Source organism: Musca domestica, unplaced genomic scaffold, assembly GCF_030504385.1.
Source record: "Musca domestica strain aabys unplaced genomic scaffold, Musca_domestica.polishedcontigs.V.1.1 26, whole genome shotgun sequence".
In the NCBI taxonomy this organism is placed as follows: Eukaryota; Metazoa; Arthropoda; class Insecta; order Diptera; family Muscidae; genus Musca; species Musca domestica.
The window spans coordinates 8,859,147-8,880,106 of NW_026712283.1; the positions used below are offsets into that span (position 1 = coordinate 8,859,147).

At 36.2% G+C, this 20,960-nt stretch overlaps 1 protein-coding gene across 1 annotated transcript in view; it reads left to right on the forward strand.

Annotated features, from left to right (window-relative positions):
* Nucleotides 1-20,960, forward strand: part of LOC101889288 (putative neural-cadherin 2) — a gene marked incomplete at its 5' end in the record, with an annotated part of 126,667 nt that overhangs the window by 99,755 nt on the left and 5,952 nt on the right. The window contains one exon of the mRNA XM_020034746.2: nucleotides 19,330-19,551. Within this exon, the coding sequence (XP_019890305.2) occupies nucleotides 19,330-19,551 (222 nt within the window). The remainder of the gene's footprint in view (nucleotides 1-19,329; nucleotides 19,552-20,960) is intronic.

Consider the following 20,960-nt stretch of genomic DNA (forward strand, 5'->3'; position numbering starts at 1 on the left):
TTTTGGCCTTCAAATGAGCAATGAAACCGTCACACGCTGCCCGAATGTTGCTCTGCCGTATTTTGGTATTTTTTGTGCCAACCTTACTTTCAAAAATATTCCAGACGGATTGGTATCTGGAGATTTTGGCAGCAGAATCTTATTTTGTATCCATTTTTGGGTGGCGCGTGCTGAGTGCGATGCTGCTGAGTCCTGTTGGAATGTCCAAGGTCAGCGGCCAAAATGTTTGCGCGCCCAAGGCTTTAATACACCCTTCGCATAATATTCAGCATTTCTTCTGATGCCACGGTCGATTAATACGAGTGCAGAGCGACTATCGGCTGTTATGGCAGCCCACGCCATCACCATGGCCAGCGCTTGGGTTCTGCTGGCCAACCGAAGGTGCACGTTTTCAGCTGACCTCCTTGGCAAGTAAACACGATCTTTTTTTACAAACTGCTGGAGAATGAATGTTTTCTCATCGGAGAAAACCAAATTCGGTGGTTCACCACTTTCGGCCAAGCGAAGCAACTTTTTAGGTCTTTTGAGTCTATTTTCTTTCTGTTGCGGAGTAAGGTTTTGCACTTTTTGGAATTTCAGTGGCTTTACTCCGAGCTCATTTTTCAATATTTGCGGAATGGAATATTGCGATATGTTCAGCTCACGAGCCATGGTTCAGCCACTGCGACGCAGGTTTCGATCAAGTCGCTGCTTAACATTTCAAACCATTTTTGTGATGTTTCTGTTTTTCCGTCCACTTCCTTGACATCGGGCGATGCTACAAGACACAAAAGATTTATTCACATTTAAATGCTGGAGTGCTCTAACGATAGCCACTTGTGGTTTTCCAGCCAAATATAAAGAAATCACTCTATCACGCTTGAATTCCATCACGAATAACTTTTTTTCTGGAAAATTCTCACCAAAATGCTTTTGTAGGCTTATGAACAATATAATGAGCTGTCAGTGGAATAATTTTAACAACTGTCAGACGAGTGGCTTAGAAATGACAGCAGTCTGAAGTTGGTTGCAGTTTTTCATCTCACCCTCTATATAGACAATTCTCCTCCAGGGTGTGAATACTCACAAAGAACTTCTTGTGTGGATTTTCAGTTAATTCCATTAAAAAATATGGATAAAATCATGAAAATTCGCGAATATCGAGAAGTGCCGTTATATGGGGGATATACGATGTCGTGGACCTATATATAACATTTTCTTTCAGGGGGTTAAAGTACTCACAAGGAACTCCTTGTGCAGAATTTCAAACAATTCAATTGAATTAATTAACAATTTGATTGGCTAAAATTATCAAAATACCAAATATCGGGGGTACGGTTATATGGGGGCTATATGATATTGTGGACCGATATAGCCCACCTTCGAACTTGACCTGCTTGCAGCCAAAAGACTGATCTCTGCTAGATTTTAGCTTCCTATCTTAATTCGTTTTGACTCGAGCGTGATTACAACAGATGGATTGAGGGACTGGTCTAAATCGTCCTATATACTCCATACACACTCTTATATACATACTCTTTTAGGCCTCTAATTATTTTCTCGATGAGTTACAAATGGAATAGCGAAATTAATATATCCTCCATACTATGTATAAAGGCCATTTTTTTCTTAGAAAGAGAGATAAAATCTCATTTAAAATGCTCATTTAAAACGCTGCTTTATGATGAGAAAAATATGCATTAGCTCTAGTTATCTTTAATACGATTACTCTCCTAATAAATTATCATCAAAACAAGCCATGCCAAAAAACACTTTATTTATATAAGTATATTTTCTTAAATTAAATAATTTATTATAATTTTCTAAAATTGCTGCTTCATTAACAAATCACATCTTCTCGTAAAAAAAAACCTTTTGATTAGAAGTATCTTTGTATAATCCCAAAACATTTGTTTCCTTGCTTTCTCATTTAAGGAAATTTTCCCCATGATTTGCCTTATTTCACTTCAAGACAAATTTCTTTGTTGTTTTTTCTCTTTTCCTTAATTTTCTTTCAATTTTCTCCATGGACTAGAATTCTGTTGGCTGAATAAAGAAAAAAATATATGTTTGCTACTGCTTTCCCATCCACTTGTTTACTTTGGGGGCCAAGAAGTTTAAATTTTGCAGCTTTATTAGCACTTCATAAAAAAATCAAAAGACAAGACCAGAACCCTCAGCTTGTTGTTCTATTTTTCATTTGTTTTTTTCTCTCCTTTGGTTCTCCAGAGGCTGTGACAGCAATTGTCTGGAGGTGGCGAGCTGAGCTGCTGGAGAGCGGGGTTGGGTTGGTTGAATGGATATTTATCATTCTGGCTGCTGTTGTTTACAATGGACAATTGTGTTTTGTTCGACCACAAAAGGAAAGAGGATACAAAAGGACGAGACAATGTTATGTGGCTAATGAGGGTTCAGCGATGGAGAGAAAACAAATAATTTTTGGTCATATGCTTTGATGTCGCGAATGGCTATTTGTTATTGCTGTGTCTCTGGGAGTCATGGGGAGTTATACCAATGAGTTTAGGGGGGGGGTCTTGAATGTTGTATATATTTAATATCAGTGGTATTTTTCCATTATACATGTTTACACATTTTAATGACGCCAAAGCAGTTTGTTTTTATTTTTATTTGCCTAGGTAGATATGGAATAAATTTGAAATGATAAAATGGCAACGATTCATTTTATCATTTAATATTTGAGATTTTATTTTTCTTCATGCAAATTATTTAATGTATATTAATTACGAGGAAAAAATCAACCCAATTCCGAAAACCTATCAAAAACGATATGCCCATGGGCCAGTAGGGCGTATGAGTATTATTGATTTTGCCTTAACTAATTAAATAATAATCATACGCCACCCAATGTGGCTGCATTGCAGGCAATTTCAATAATTTCAACCTTAAATCGTGAATCATATGTGCGTACAGGGTGATATGAAAAAACTGCAACCAACTTCAGACTGCTGTCATTTCTCAGCCACTCGTCCGACATGTGTTAAAAAATGAGCTCGGGATGAAGCCATTGAAATTCCAAAAAAATACAAGAACTTACACGGCATCAGAAAGAAAATAGACTCAAAATGGCAAAAGAGTGGCTGTGCGTGGCCGAAAGTGGTGAACTGCCGAATTTGGTTTTCTCCGATGAGAAAACATTCGTTGTCCAGCAGTTTGTAAACAAACAAAATGATCGTGTTTACTTGGCAAAGAATGGCTTGAAAATGTGCACCTTCGGTTGGCCACAAGAACTCAAGCGCTGGCCATGGTGATGGTGTGGGTCGCCATAACAGCCGATGGTCGTTCTCCGCTCGTATTAATCGACTGTGGTATCAGAATAATTGTAAATATTAATGCGAAAATATTCTGGAGGGTGAAGTCGAGGGGTTTTACATGATTATCGCCTTGACGGCTTCAACCATGATGCACCATTGCAGAGGGGTCGCGATACGATGCGTCGGCCAGCGCCCCTTTGGAATTACTTAGCGTTCTCTTAGAGAGTGGTAGCCCTCCACAGAGTTCTAGGTCTATGCCGCAGGTACCAATTCGAAGATCCGCTATATGGGCCTCACTTCCCCCTTTGTAAGGAGTTGAGGAGTATCTTACGCCTCTGCTGCTCCATGGGTCGCAGCAGCCGATTAAGAATGCAACACCACATCGAGCCGAAGCTCTACCCGCGATTTGGGTATAAACCACAACCACCGCGTTGTACCCAAAACAGGGGTCTCTCCATAGTCAAGCTAGATCAACCGATCTAGGGGCTCCTGACACCCGCGGCACCAGATTAGTCTCCGGTCAGACTTCGTAGTCGAAACTACTACCAGTTTTTTCTCCATACAGCACGGGACTGGTCACCCAAAATGAGAGAAAACATTTAAGGCACGATCAGGGAATAGGACGAGTGCAGCATAAGTGCTACACTGTTGGAGCAGTCTAATTATCACGTTTACATGGACGTAGCTTTCTCACCTCTTCCGCTCTGACGCTGTCGAACGGCAACCGGTTTGATTAGAAGGTGCCCCCGACAAGATCTGAAGGATCTATTATGGTGGGGCAGAGATTTGAGATTCCCTGTCAGTCCCCACCACCTGCGGTACCAAAAAAAGGTCAGATCTCGTAACCGAGTTACTTCCAGTTTCAGTCCGATGTGACCAGGGTCTGGTAACCTCTTGTGGCTAATATACACGTCTAGACCGAAAGAACGTTCTAAGACACCCTAACCACACACTCATCTCACATTCATACTCATACACACAGAGCAGAAACATTCATACAACACCATTCACACAAGTGCCCGACGAGGGGCTGAAGCGCAACTAGCAAACTCCCCAAGGCTATCACGCGTAGAGCTAGTGGAGAGAACACGACTAACATCCCATTGGCCCTCAACATTGGAGATACCCATGGAACCTAAATTCCGAAAGTCGTCGTAAAATGGACATGAGCACAATACTTGTAGCCAGACCTCGAGTGGTGCCCCGCACCTACATGCTTCTGTGCCAATTCTGGAGGGTGTATTAAAGCTTTGGTCGCGCAGTCATTTTGGCAGACCTTAAACTTTCCAACAGGACTCAGCACCATCGCACTCAGCACGCGCCACCTAAGAATAGTTACAAAGTGAGGTTTCTCGCTTCATTTCCAGCGTACAATGGCCACCAAAATCTACGGATACCAATCCGTTGGAGTATTTTGGAAAGCAAGGTGGGCACTAAAAAATAGTGTCGATCATCTCAAGCAAGCGCTTCGCCGGGAATGGGCCAAAATACCGCAGAACAACATTCGAGCAGCGTGTGACGATTTCATTGGCCGCTTGAAGGCCATAGTTCGTGCCAGAGTGGCAAATTCGAACAAATCTAAACTTATTCAAAAATGTGATGATATTTCCCACTTTTTTTGTATTCATTCAACAAAATTTAAAATAAAAAATGTGAATATTATGTCGTTTGACTTTGTTGCAGTTTTTTTATCTCACCCTGTATGTATGTGTGTTGCCTATTTAATATTATTAAATTTCTTTCAGTTTTATTAACATTAAGACTTGTTGATGTCACCAACAGTCATTACATTTTAATGGCCTGGCATTATTTCAGGCATTCATGTCAATGTGTTTGGACTTGTGTGAGAGAGTTTGTGTGTGTGCGTCTTTGTGTGCATTGGCTGTGGCATAGTCGTATATATATATTTATTTATACAGTCAGTCATTTGTTCGAACGTTCGTTCGATCGTTCATTCGTTTATGTAGTCAGTTCTTCATCCATGCAGTCATCCATTCATTCGAATATATTTATTCATTCCGCCATTTACTTCACAACATTTACCAACCAATCGACATTTTCTACCACCACTACCGTCACTTCCATAATCAAGACCAGCAATCGCAACAGCATCCCCGCTTCCCTCATTAACACTTGATATTTATCCAAAAAGGACCTACCCACACACCCCCGCTGAATGCAGCCAACCGACAGTAGGGCACAAGCAGCAGCAGCAGTACTGGTGGCAACAAAAGCTGCTGAAAACCTCAGAGCTTTTAGTCTAATTAAAATCGTTTAAAATCCCCTTTGGTCTATAAGAAAAAAAAAAAAACGAAATACATCTGCAATTGAAATTATCAATGAGCGATTGAATGGATGGTGAAGCGAAAAAAAAATGTTACTGCCATTCACAAATACCACATCAAATTTATTTTATATACATTTTTTAACGACACAAACAGGGAGGGGATGGCACACAGGGTACTGGGCGAAAATTTGTGCAAAAGAAAACAAAACGCAAGTTTTAAGTATTAACCATTAAAGCAGAATAAACATGTGTTTTATTGGGAAATACCATGAAAGTTATGTCATAGCATGGGGTGAAAATCACATCGCAGAGATGTGGAAGATTTCAAAAAGTGGCCAGAAAATTCACAGAAGACATAATAATTTTTGACCCAATAATACAGTTGTTCCATTGTGCGCCTATGTTCCAGCGCATAGCCATCAGATCTATATCAAAGCCTCGTTGTTTTTTTTTTTTTTTCAAATTTTTTTTTCCAAGTCGACAGAAAAACTCCCAAACACCAAGGGTAAAAAATTGGACCCATTTTATACCCTCCACCATATATAGTATGGAAAATATTTTAATATTTTAAAATAAATATATATTCTACGTTTATCCTTCTGTTTGCAGCTCAACAAAAAATCATTTAAGAAGCAACAAAGTACAAATATTCTTGATCAAGTTTAAATTCTGAAATAATTTAAACATGTCAATGTGTCCGACTGTAGTAATCACTCTAACTTTTAAAAGAATCGACCTAAATGGCTAAAATTTTCATAATATGGATGGACCTCTTATTATGGTACCTCCTGATACTATGTAATTTTATGATTTATGCCGCATTTTCAAGAAAATTGTCTAAATTTTGGTATTTAAAACTGGAAATGGATAGCAACCCCTATACCTGAAAATTTTCAACATAGGACCATTATTTTCTTTATCCTCCATTTTATATAATTGAATTGGATACATAAAATTCAGAACGGAGAGAAAGATATCTCTCAAACAGAGAAATGTCTATATTCGTCCAAGTATTCCCAAACACCATTTAACCGTAGCTCCCGACAATCGGTAATTTGTTGATTTTGCTTACATTTTTTAGCGGAATTGTTTCAAATTTTGGTATACTATACTATATGGATTTCCGATAGATTTATTTTCATTTTTTGCATTTCTTTAAAAATCCACAATTTTTAGTAAGGACATCCCTAAAATTTTTCTGAAAACATCCTGTATTTTGTTCCACGTACAGCGCGAGATAAAAAACCTGCAACAAAGTCAAACGCCATAACTTTACATTTTTTTTAAATTTTATTGAATAGAAGCAGAAAATGTCGGAAATAGCATCAAATTTTAGAATAAGTTTAGATTTGTTCGAATTGGTCACCTTTAGCACGAATTATCGCCTTCAAACGGCCAGTGAAACCGTCACCGCCCGAATGTTGTTTTGCGGTATTTTGGCCTATTCCCGGCGAAGCGCTTGCTTGAGGAACCTTATTTGGTAACCATTCTTGTGGGCGCGTGCTGTCCAAGGTTTTTGCGTGTCCAAGGCTTAAATACACCCTCCAGAATATTTTCGCGGTAATATTCGGCATTTATTCTAATGCCACGGTCGATTGCTATTTTCTGTAAGTTCTTGCATTTCTTGGAATTTCAATGGCTTTACCTCGAGCTCATTTCTCAATATTTGCAAAATGGAATATTGCGATATGTTCAGCTCACGAGCCATTTTTTGGCCACTGCGACGCTGATTTCTATCAAGTCGTTTTTTTACTTTTTTGAACCATTTCTGCTGATGTTGCTGTTTTCCTCCATTATTCACATTTAAATGCTGGAGTGCTCTAACGATAGCCACTTGTGGTTCTCCAGCTAAATATAAAGAAATCACACTATCACGCTTGAACTCCATCACGAATAACTTTTTTTCTGGAACACTCTCACCAAAATGCTTTTGTACATTTGTGAACAATATAATGAGCTGCCACTGGTATAATTTTAACAGCTGTCGGATGAGTGGCTTAGAAATGGCAGCAAAAATTAAAAAAAAAAACTTCAAGGTTCATTGAAATCAGCGATACATCTCTAATTCTCACGCCAGTTTTTTTATTGACTAATCTATGAAAATGTGCGATATTCGGAGGGAATCGGTGACTCCTCTCTCAAGTAATTAGGCCAAAGATTATTTAATATTTAGAGCATCTATAAGGCGAAATTTCGCAACAAATTTCTTTGTTGATGATCCACAATTAGTGCATCGTAAGAGAGCAGCATCATCATTCGTAAAAGACCACTTATATTATCTTTACAGTTCTTAAATTAACTCCGTATATAGAGACGACAATTGTTATTAGATCCGCGCATATAAAGATCCTCGATAATAGTTGTGATAATCGTTAATTTTATTCATTCATTTAACCTATTTAGACATAGGAGCCTTTTTTCGCTTTCATCCCTCACAGTGCTTAAAACATTTAAGGTTTTAATTTTGATTGCTCTTTATATATTACCGATTAAAGCTCCGATATATTTTTTATTTTATTATTATTATTATTATTATTATTATTATTATTATTATTATTATTATTATTATTGTTATTATTATTATTATTATTATTATTATTATTATTATTATTATTATTATTATTATTATTATTATTATTATTATTATTATTATTATTATTATTATTATTTATTTATTTTTTTTTGGAAATTTCTAAAACAATCCATGGATTTTTTTCATAGTTTTAGTAAAAATTCTCATTAAGATATCCACAGTTTTAGTCCAGATAATCTATAAAAGGATAGTTGTTATTACCCATACTGTATTAAAAAGATCCATGTTAATAGCCCAGATGGACCATCAATTCTCTACGGTTTTATCTCAAATAATACTTTAACGATCCATGGTTATATTGTGAACAGTTCTCAAGAGATCCAGAATCATAGCCTAGATTTCCCTTCACAGATCTCAACAGACCCTTAAGGGTTTTGGTCAAGCCAGTCATTGAAATAACCACGATTATAGACTTTATATTTCTAAAATATCCAATACTGTATAATAAATAAGTCTGACTATATCTAAAAGAGTCATCATTTAGGAAGATCTCTGAAATCGCAATATTAATCTTCTAACCATATTTTTTAAAAACAGCTAATAAAAATCTTGGGCAATACCTCGGAGGTTTCCGCACAATCAGTGGACAATTATTTTGAAAATTTGTGACAAAAACCTCTCCTAAAACCCTGTAGTCTAAATAAGAATTTGAAATATATTTTACACTTACTTTAAAACACGATTTCCAATAAATAATAAAGTGACTTTCAAAATTTAAATCGTAGTTGTACTAAATCCAGCAATGGGTCATCAAATTATATGATTTTTTTAAATTTCGATTGAAAATCATAAATAATAAAAATATTTTCTCACAAAATCAAGTTAATTTTTCGACTCAGACTCCGATTAAACAAAATTGTCTAATTATAAGACATAGAACCCAACTCTGGTTTGAGTCTTAATTTCGAATTTCCCAACCCCAGACCATGTCCCTGAGTTTACTTTACTATGCCATTTAAGATTGCTCCTTCCCAAAAAATACTCTGTCCACTTCCATTGGAGCCAATTGAAAACTAGCCATTAAATGGCCAATATAAATAACAAAACATATTTGCAAATGTATGTTTACTGTTTGTTAAGAGGATTACCATTTTATATTGTCCCAACAAATGGCTGTAATGTTTTATGTTGGCAATTCACAAAACGACGAGAAACGACACAATATATAGAATGAAAGGAATCTATATAAATTAATTACAATATATTAAGAGATTTTTTTATTGAATTACAACATTGCTAATCCGGCAGTGACAAATTTGTTTACATTTAACTCAAAAAAAGAAACAATAGCTAGGGCAACAATGTCTACTTCATGCATTTATGCATGTTTCAACAAGCATAATAAATACTCATAATCTTTGTTAGATTTGCCAAAAGAGGACTACTTAAAAACCTCTTAAAACTTTTGTCATTACAATGGCATAGTTCTTTGTTCGATGCACTAACACAATGACAACAACGAACGGAGACGATGACAACGATGACGACGACGAAAACAACAACAAGAAAGCCATGTATTGTTGTGTTTAGTGTTTTTGCTATTGTTGGTGACAATTAAAAGCACTAAAACTTCTAAAATAACTTTCAAGTTTTAGCTTTTGTTGTTGTTGTTGTTAAAATAATAACTGCCAAAACAAATAATAATACAAAAACCATCACCACAACAAGTTCACACACACACACACATACACACAGTGAAACGTTGCTCACAAAATCTTCTTAAGACAGGAATGAATGAATAAATGTCTGAATAAGTGAATGAATAGAAGAGCCGAGGAAATGCTTGAGGAATTATGAAGCACTTTGTGGTTGCAAAATACACTCACAGAAAAATGTTGGTGATTCTTGGGAATGTAGAAAAAACTGGGTTTTCAGGACGCATAGAGTCACCATATGGGAATAGAATTATACAGGGTTGCCCATATTCGACGGACCTTTGGGCCCTTTGGGCCCATTCCAATCGACAAGGCTTGTCCGCAGGCAACATTCTTTGCGTCAATTGAATTTTGTACGGGAACAAATGCAAATCAATGCGAATAATCCATTCTAACGTGGACCGAGCCATGCCCAACTGCTGAGAACGGCGTTTTTGGGATGTTCTTGGGGACCTCTCAACACTGGCTCGTACGGCAGCGATATTATCGGCCGATCGCCGTGGTTGACTTTTATATGGCCTCTTCGGATTAGAAAGAGCCTGACCAGTCGAAAATTTTTCGTATAAACGCTTAATGGTGTTCTTAGAAGGCGCACTTCTCACATTTTTTTCACAATTGACTTCTTCTGTTGAATGTAAATTTCAACTATTTCAGAGCGCTCGCGTGGCGTGTATTGGTTCATGGTAAAAATCTGCTTGGACTGACGCTCCAAACGCGGTATGTCATTAAGCGATGTGACATCTCTGTCAAAAGTTATGGCGTTGCCAGATGAGTCCGTCGAATACCCTGTACAATAACACCTTATACAAGACACCATGTTGATGTCCTTAAAAATACTTGATGGTGATCTCTTTCCCTTGAGATTTTATTCAGAACAAGTTAAAAAGCATCAGTCGGTTTTGTCCACAGATGTATGCCCTCAGCCTGTGCTCGATTATTAAAATATATTTTCACTTCTGTTATGATTATTCAAATTCCTCACCCTCTGTGGAGTAGGTTTCGAAGGAATGGGCCAATATCGCCCATTTCGTATCGGACATAAATAAATATAATATAAATATTGCGGCGTGCCAGGTTTGGACTATATCGACTTCTTCCTTCAAAATATATGAAATATGTGAAAATTTTTAGAAAATGTTAAAATGTGCGTCAAGTTCTGGTTATACAAAGGTGAGATGAAAAAACTGCAACCAAATTCAGACTGCTGTCGTTTCTAAGCCACTAGTCCGACAGCTGTTAAAATTATTCCACTGAAAGCTCATTATATTGTTTACAAGCGCACAAAATCATTTTGGTGGGCATTTTCCAGAAAAAAAGTTGTTCGTGATGGAATTCAAGCGTGATAGTGCGATTTATTTAAATTTGGCTGGATAGCCACAAGTGGCTATCGTTAGAGCACTTCAGCATTTGAATGTGAATAAATCTTTTATGTCTCGTACCACCGCTCGTTACCGTGATACTAATGGCGTAGCCCGACGTCAAGGAAGTGGGCGGAAGAAAACAGCAACATCAGCAGAAATTGTTCGAAAAATAAAGAAGCGACTTGATCGAAACCCGCGTCGCAGTGGCATGAAAAATGGCTCATGAGCTGAACATATCGCATTATTCCACTCGACAAATATTGAAAAATGAGCTAGGGGTAAAGCCACTGAAATTCCAAAAAGTGCAGGAACACCGCAACAGGAAGAAAATAGACTCAAAAGAGGTAAAGATTTGCTTCGCTTGGCGGAAAGTGCTGGACTGCCGAATTTGGTTTTCTCTGATGAGAAAATATTCGTTGTCCAGCAGTTTGTAAACAAACAAAATGATCGTGTTTAGTTGCCAAAGAGGTCAGCTGAAAATGTGCACCTTCGGTTGGCCACCAGAACTCAAACGCCAGCCATGGTGATGGCGTGGGCCGCAAAAACAGCCGATGGTCGCTCTTCGCTCATATTAATCGACCGTAACATCAAAACAAGTGCCGAATATAATCGCGAACATATTTTGGAGGGTGTATTAAAGCCTTGGGAAGGCAAATATTTTGGCCGCAGACCTTGGACATTCCTGCAGCACTCAGCACGCGCCACCCAAGAATGGTTACAAAATGAGGTTTCTCGCTTCATTTCCAGCACAGAATGGCCACCAAAATCTCCAAATACCCATCCGTTGAATTATTGTGTCTGGAGTATTTTGGAAAGCAAGGTTGGCACTAACAAATACCAAAGTAACGATCACCAAAAGCATGCACTTCGCCGGGAATGGGCCAAAATACCGCAGAGAAATATTCGGGCAGCTTGTGACGGTTTCATTGGCCGTTTGAAGTTCATAATTCGTGCCAAAGGTGACCAATTAGAACAAATCTAAACTTATTTTAAAATTTGATGCTATTTCCGATTTTTTGCTTTCATTCAACAAAATATAAAAAAATGTAAAAATTATGGCTTTTGACTTTGTTGTAGTTTTTTATCTCACCATGCCATTTGTAGAAAAAAGGCTACCTATTGGGAACTTCAAATATGAAATTTGAAACAATTCCGGTGAACAATGTCGTTAAACTCATAAAAAAACGAATATAGTGTGGTACGATATAGGGGGGGCTATACAAAGACTTGAACCTGCATAGAAAATGTTCTGACATAAACCTATTAATAACATCAAATACGGAATTTGAAATAATTCCGGTGAATAATGCCATTAAAAATCATCAAAATGCCAAATATAGCTGGGGGGGCTATATACAGGGTTGCCCATATTCGACGGACCCATGACCCATTCCAATCGACGAGGCTTGTCCGCAGGCAACATTCTTTGAGTCAATTGAATTTTGTACGGGAACAAATGCAAATCAATGCAAATAATCCGTTGTAAAGTGGACCGAGCCATGCCCAACTGCTGAGAACGGCGTTTTGGGATGTTCTTGGGGACCTCTCAACACTGGCTCGTACGGCAGCGATATTCTCGGCCGATCGCCTTCGTCGACTTTTATATGGCTTCTTCGGATTAGAAAGAGCCTTACTAGTCGAAAATTTTTCGTATAAACACCTAATGGTGTTCTTGGAAGGCGCACTTCTCACATTTTTTAATGTTTTAAAAGCACGCTGAGTTTCCACCATTGACTTCTTCTGTTTAATGTAAATTTCAACTATTTCAGAGCGCTCGCGGGGCGTGTATTGGTTCATGGTAAAAATCGGCTTGGAATGACGCTTCAAACGCGGTATGTCATTAAGCGATGTGATATCTCTGTCAAAAGTTATGGCGTTGCCAGATGGGTCCGTCGAATATGGGCAAGCCTGTAGTTCATTTTCAATGAGAAAGTCCTGCATACCAAACACAAATCTGAGTAAAATTTTGTCAACCTACTTCAATTTGTTCAGAAGCTAGAGTAACTTTCACAATCGGACAGACAGAAGGACGGAAGTCGCTAAGTCGACATAGAATTTTATGCTGATCTAGAATATATATACTTTGTGGGGTCTAAGATGTATATTTCGAGATGTTACAAACGGAATGACAAACTTAATATATTCTTCATACTATGGTGGATGGTATACAAATTACAGGAGAGCATTACAGATATCATATCATTTTCTAAATGTCCTCAGTAATATTTTGCAAATATTCCTGTAGATGACTCCATTTTTTTCTTGAGTGTCTTTAGCATATTGACACTTTGAGAATTTCATTTAAGGCCAACAGAACCAAACAATAAAAACACTAAACACTACTCCTCCTCCCCCACCCCCCTGCAAGTTCAAACAATATAATCGTGTTAGCTCGAAGAAGAAAGTTTAAAATGAGTAAAACAAAAGCGTTTTGATAAAAGTTCAACTTTATCCAGGTCTAATATTAATAAACGAACACGCACACGAACTTCAAATGGCTGTAAGATAAGCCATAGACAAAAACAATTTTCAAAACAATTCAAACAAACAAACTGACAAACAAGCAATCAGGTCAACTAGAAAAAAAAAAATAAACTTAATTTACGTCGATTGCAAAAGTATAAAACAAATAAATAGTTGGCTTTTAGTTGTTTGTCAAAGCTGGTGGGTTACCTGTTGGCTTGCAGAATGAGAGAGAGCAAAGATTAATGTGTCATGACAATGTGGAATATTGTTTATTACGGGTGTTTTTTAGAATATTGCACAGTGCAGGGACATTATGGAGGTGGAATTAAATTTAAAAGTTGAAAGTTTATATACACAGGAAATGGTTTGGGTAAAATGTATTATTATAAGCATTCCATTTAAATTGCTAAATTTAGAAGACTCGTTAAAAATCTGAAAAAATACAAATTTTCTAAGGTTCGAGTAAGTTTTTAGGTTGTTAATTTTGTTTTTTTACCCCATATATAAATTTTGAATCAACGAAGTCGCTCTAATTTTAGAGTTTCACTCTAATTCAGTAGGAAAATACTATTGCTTTGACCTACATAATATCCTTAATTGAAAATACTCTATAAGAAGAATTTATTCTCTATCGGAGCCATACGCGATTAAGAACAAAATAGTGAACTTGCAATAATTTTCTAAGGAGATATAAAATAACCTGCCAATAACAAGAAAAGTGAGAGAATTTGGACCATAGTAGAAGCCCACATTTTGGATGGTCATAGGATAATTGTTGGCGTGTGAAATGGACCAAAATTGGAGTGAATAAATAAATATACCCCTAAATAAATAAACCCCTACCCCACAGGGTATTATGTCTTTGTGCATTTGTTTGTAACATGGAGAAGGAAACGAGATAGACCCATAGTTACTCCTGCGGATCTTCATAGAATCATTTTCTGAGTCGATTATGCATGTCGGTCCTTCTGTCCATGTATCTTTAGTAAACAAAATGCAGATCGCATTTATTAAGCAATTGAGATGAAGTTTTCCAGACAATATCTGCTTGACCCAAGGACGAACCCTATTAAAATTGCTGAAAATCGGTTTAAATTTAGATATAGCTCATATATATATCTTCGTCCTATTTCGGGTTAATCGTGATATATTGATATATTTCCCCAAATATCGTTGTCACAGAGTGCATATTACGGCTGCGGAGGACAAAAATAACAAATCGGATGAACAATATATATGGGATATATCTGAACCGATTTCGATCAAATTTGGCATACTTATTTTCAGGTCCCATCTGGTCGTACGTATATTCCATACTATTTGGGCTGATATTACAAGTTTGGTGCACAATATAAGGCAAATTGGATGAATATATATGGGAGCTATAACTAAATTTTGACCGGTTATATCCAATTTCAATAGGGCCTTAAGTCAAACTAATTATTTGAGCAAAATTTATCTTTGATTTAATTTTACATTAAATTGTTATTTTATTTTGTTTACAACAAAATAATCAAATTTGGACTTTATTTGTATCGTGCACCAAATGACTAATATCAGTTCAAATGGCCTTAATTTTGGCACATCCAACTGAATTCATCGTAGAAAAGAGTATCACAAATTTGGTGAAAATCGGTTAAGAAGTAGCTATAGTTACCATGTATATGTTTCAACCGAACTGGAATTTTAATTCCCTAATATTCGTAATATGCATTCCACAAGAATGATATTTTGTACCAGATATAAGACATAGCCCAGAAATACCTCTGGCAAATTTTATCAAGATCGGTTCAGATTTGGATACAGCTCCCATATATACCTTTATCCGATTTCAGCTTTACTGTGCACCAAATGGCTAATGTCAGCCCAAATGAACTGAATGGTGGAAATTCCAACTGAATTCATCCTAGAAACAAGTACTTAAAATTTGTTGACATTCTGTTCGTATATAGCTATAGCTTCCATATATATGTCTCATCCGATTTGGGGGTTTCAGACCCTCCCTAAGTAAATGCCACTGGTCGAAACCCAACGGTAACATGCTTCCAGGAAATTTAAAAAAAAATAAGTAAGCCTAAACGATTTTGGTACCAAAGGGGATTTCCAATATATTGTAGTGTATCACATGGTTCCTAGCTCGCCGAGCTGAGTCGATCTAGCTATGTATGTCCGTCCGTCCGTCTGTCCGTCTGTCCATGTTAATTTGTAATCACTCTACAGGTCGCAATTATGGCCCGATCTTCACGAAATTAAGAATGTAGGTGGGGCTTGGACCAGAATAGAACCCTATTGCTTTTGGATTTTGGATGATCGCCAAATGTTTAGGGGTTGAAATGGACCAAATACTTAAAAAATGTCGGATTTTGCAGTAGCTATACAGGTCGCAATTTCGCATGTAGATAGAGTTTAGGGCGGGGAAGAAGCCTACTAATTTGGGTGGTCATCGGATAATATTTAGCGGGTAAAGTATACCATATCTTTTGTGTTGAAAAAAATCAAAATTTTTCAATAAACCGTGAATATTTTAAATCCCGGCGAAATCACAAAGCCATCGCAAGGTTACTTCTGACCTTTACATTGATGTTATTATCCAACAAATCGGATATATAGCAAAATATGTGTGATATATATGTCTATCAAAGGAGATATGCTTGAAAGATCTCTTATATGTCGAGAATGGCTGAACTGATTTCGACAGTTCTCATTACTTCAGAATGGCCTCTTGGCAGGAAAGAAAAAACGTCTAAAAAATCGCATAAAAATATCTCTCTAAAGATGAAAATATTGATTTTGTAAAATTTTCCCATATTTTTTTCAATTTTGTCATATTTTTGGCATATTTTCATTTTGAATTAAACATTTGGTAATATTTCTACAGCTAACAAAACTAAGTAGTTAGGCTATCAGGATATGGCCCGATCCTTACGAAATTTTGCATTGAGAGGGTCAGAATGGAAACCTACTCTTTTTGGAGGTGATCGCCATATATTTAGGGGTTGAAATGGATCAAAAAACTGCAAAATTGTCGGGAGGTCGTAATTATCGCCCGATCCTCACGCACATTTGAATGGGGGTTACCGCACATTGCAAAAGCCAAGCAGTTTTGGATGGCCTTCCAAAAATATTCAATGTGTGAAGGAGTTTGCCAACTTTTGTAGACAAAATACGAAAATGTCCATTCCAGAGACTTTTTGGAGAATTTGGAAATACAGGAAAGACGCACTTCCGACTATTTCGTTAGCGCTGATTTCGTTGAAGAATATAGTCAAATATCTGTATCTCATATAGATGCGTTTCAGTCAAAAACCAATAATAAATGTTAATCTTTTGCCACTTCTGAGAGGTTATAGGTTTTTGGGAAATATTGGTTCCAGATTTAGGAAGACCATTTACGTGCAACATCTACCAATAAATTGGAAATGAGGAAATTAGTTTAAGTTGCTATTATTCGAAAATTAGAGAACGAAACCTGATGGTTTTCTTTTATTATTTGTCACAATATCTTGTGGAATTCTGTCGAGTATTTCGCCCATATAAACTGTATGGTTTATTATAGTGTTGTAGGGTATTCAACGGTCGGCCCCGCTCGACTGTAGCCTTTGCTTACTTGTTTTTTTGTTTTTGTATGATATTTCTTCAATAGCCTATATAAGCAAAGTTTTTAGAGAAGTTTAAATATTTATACAATAAAAATAAATTAAAAAAAAAATACAAATTTAAGGACATCTTGCCTCAACTTAGCGATTTGCTTTTCATTCCACCAACACAAACCCACCCCACCCCACCATTCGGCTACAGAGGGAATATATCATTTGATGCAGCCAAAATTTGCTCATAGAAATAACGGTTTTAAACCCTTTATCCCTATGGACCAAATCCGTTTCAGGATATTTGGAGTCGATCTAGCGATATCCGTTCGTCCGTCCATCTGGTACGCACGATAACTCTCAATGGGAGTATCCGATTTGGTCCAATCTTTGTACATCGTAATTTCATCATAAAAATCACATAATTTTATCATACCTTCCCCACAAAGTGGTACAATTTTGAATAACCATAACGATCATTAAATATTATTTGAGACTCAAATTCTCTTCAAATTCCACACTTTCCAATATCTGGTGCGAAGAACTTCTTCTTGTAGCTCCCCTACAACGGGATGCAATTTGGAATAACCCAAATTCTCATAAAATGCGAAACACTTATCCAATTCATTCTGAGCTTCACGTATTCCAATATTTTCACTAACACAAGATCTGATTTGAAGTTGGTATATATCGACCAACTGCTTCTGGTACTTCCCCGACAACTGGTCAGCATTTTTAATACTTATATCTCCCATAACATGTGAAAAAGTTTACGATTTTTATCAAACTTTGTGTATCTCTGTACATCCGTTAACCACGATCTAATAACTATTTCGGTCCACTCCGTCTGTTTGCACTTTTGACTTACAATTATTTCAGATTTTCTTTAAATTTTCACATACTTGATATAAAGTACAGCAAGTAGTCGATATAGGCCAAATCTAGAACCTAGTAATATATATATGTCAGGCGTAAATCAGATGCAATATGGACAATATTGGCCAACTTTTTTGGAACATCCGCCAGAAAGTGTCAAAAGCTTCAGTAGTCATAACGCAAGTCAATAAGTATGTAAATAAACATACATTGGCTGAGGGTATACATCTGTCGACGAAACCTACTACTCAAAAATTAAGAATTAATTAAAATATAAAGCACTTCAAATGGGATTTAAAAAAATCGTTTTAATTTTTATAAACATTTCTCCAAAAGAAAGCAGGTTGTCGACGAATTTCTTCTAAAAAAAACGAATAATAAATTTAAAAAGATGTTATTCAAAAATTACATGTTTAGATGCTACTTGATTTTTAACATCATAAAATGACGATTTTTTGCATCTATTGAAAATTTTACTCTTTAAAATAATAAAAAAGAATGGTTTTCATTTAAACGTTTCTTCGCAAAATTCTTATTATCTTATATTAATTTTTGACGCAGCTTGGCATAAGAATTGAATTTAAAATATGAGACAACATTATTCTTCATGCATACATTCATACGCATTATTTCCAGACACCAAAAAAAAATAAAAAATAATAAATAAATAAAAAAACATGAAAAGGACCCTCCAACAATTCAGCGAAATATGCCGCACATAAATGCTAGGCCGCCTATAATTTTCAATTTACCACGAATTTTGGATTAAAAAACATTTTTGTTTAGCTTTTTATAAATTCTAAAACGTTTTTGGGAAGGCCAGACGGAATGATAAGATCAGCGCCGTCTCGTGTTTGGCTGTTTTATTATTGAATTTCTCTTGGGGGCGAACGAACGAACGAACAACTCATTAGGTATTTTAATGAAAAACATTTTGCTATTTGATTTATGGCGAGATTCAGTTCGTTCTCGCTTTTTATGAAACACTTACTCACATTTGAGCCATAAAACAATTAAGAGTTTTGCGAAAACGATAAAGATGTTACCCAGAGTCAGCCAGGCGATGACAATTGTTAGCCGTTAGCAATGGGACACCATATCCATTGCCTCACATCCTCTTGGCACTCACATCCTTTCCTCTTGTCTTTTTTTATAGACACCAAACTTGTAATGAAAAACAGAAAAAAATGAAACGAGGGAACATGTTGACTAACCCTCCTCCACTCTTGTTTCGTTCTGTGTCTCCATTTCAGTTTTAGCACTTATCTTTGTTCTCTACAATCGCAAACGTAAAACAACAAACAAGAAACGTAACGGCCCTGAAAAAGATGTACGTGAAACCGTGATTAGTTACGACGACGAGGGCGGCGGCGAGGATGATATGACGGCGTTTGACATCACACCCCTGCAGATACCAATTGGACAGGGTGGCACAATGCCGCCGGATATAGCTGCCTGCAAGGTGCCAATAATATGTAAGTATATATTTCATATATGGAGACGGTGATAATGGTAATGTTTAGTTGTAGTTGTGTGAGTGAGTGAGTAAGAGTGTGTGTGCATGTCTGCTTATTGTGTGCTCTGTGCGCTGTAAGGATAACAAAGCCGTTGTTTATTTGTATTGTGCTATTGACATTCCAGTTAGAGTATTTGTTTTTCCAGATTGTTGCTGATGTTTACGAAAAGTTAACGTTTATGTCTTAACGGGCACGTAAAATATTAAAAATCAGGATTTTGTTTGTCGTCGTCGCTTGTTATTGTCACAATTCAATTTCTGTTTACCTGATGTCACTGATGGAACAGTGGTTGAAAAGGGATAGAAGTACATGAGTGCAGCCATATAGAATTATATATATGTCTCAATTCAAACAAGTTATGTAAAAATTTTAAAATGTAAATTTCAATAAACCTCTGATAAAAAAGATGGATATTTTGGTAAAAAAAATTTGAAAGCAGCCTCCTTACAAAAGAAAGGAATAAAAACGTAGGTCAGAATATTTTTTAAATCCACTTTAAAAAAAAAAAAAACATTTTGGATTTTATTGGAAATATTTTTTTAAATCCAAATTTGGAAAAAATGGATTATCCTGGATGGTAATGAAAGAAATATTTTTGAAAAAATTGGACGGACTTGGATTGGATGGACCTGGAAAAACTATTTTTTTAAAAAATCCGCGTTTGGATGGTCCTGGAAAACAATTTTTAAAAAAATTCACGCTTAGATGGTCCTGGAAAAATATTTTTTTTTCAAAAATCCGCGTTTGGATGGTCCTATTTTTTTTAATCCACGTTTGGAAGGTCCTAAAAAAATTCATTTAAAAAATCCATGTTTCTTGAAAAAGATATTTTTTAAAAAATATATGTTTCTTGAAAAAAAGATATTTTAAAAAAAAAATTCATGTTTCCTGAAAAAAATATTTTTTAAAGAATCCATATTTCCTGAAAAAATATTTTTTTTAAATCCATGTTTCCCGAAAAAAAAAAAATTAAAAAAGATCTACGTTTGGATGGTCCTGAAAAAATATATTTTCAAAAAAGATCTATGTTTGGATGATCCTGGAAAAAATATATTTTCAAAAAATCCACGTTTGGATTACCCTGAAAAAATATTTTTTTAAAAAATCCACCTTTGAATGGTCCTGGAAAAAATAGTTTTCTTAGCAAATCCTCGTTTGGATGGTCCTGCAAAAAATATTTTTTTGCATATCCACATTTGGATGGTCCTGCAAAAAATATTTGATATCAAATCCAGGTGTGTATGGTCCTGCAAAGAATATTTTTTATCAAATCCAGGTTTGGATGGTCCTGAAAAAAGAATTTTTTCCAGAACCATCTGAGCCACATACGGAAACATTTTTAAAGCATTTTTTTCCAAAACCCTCCA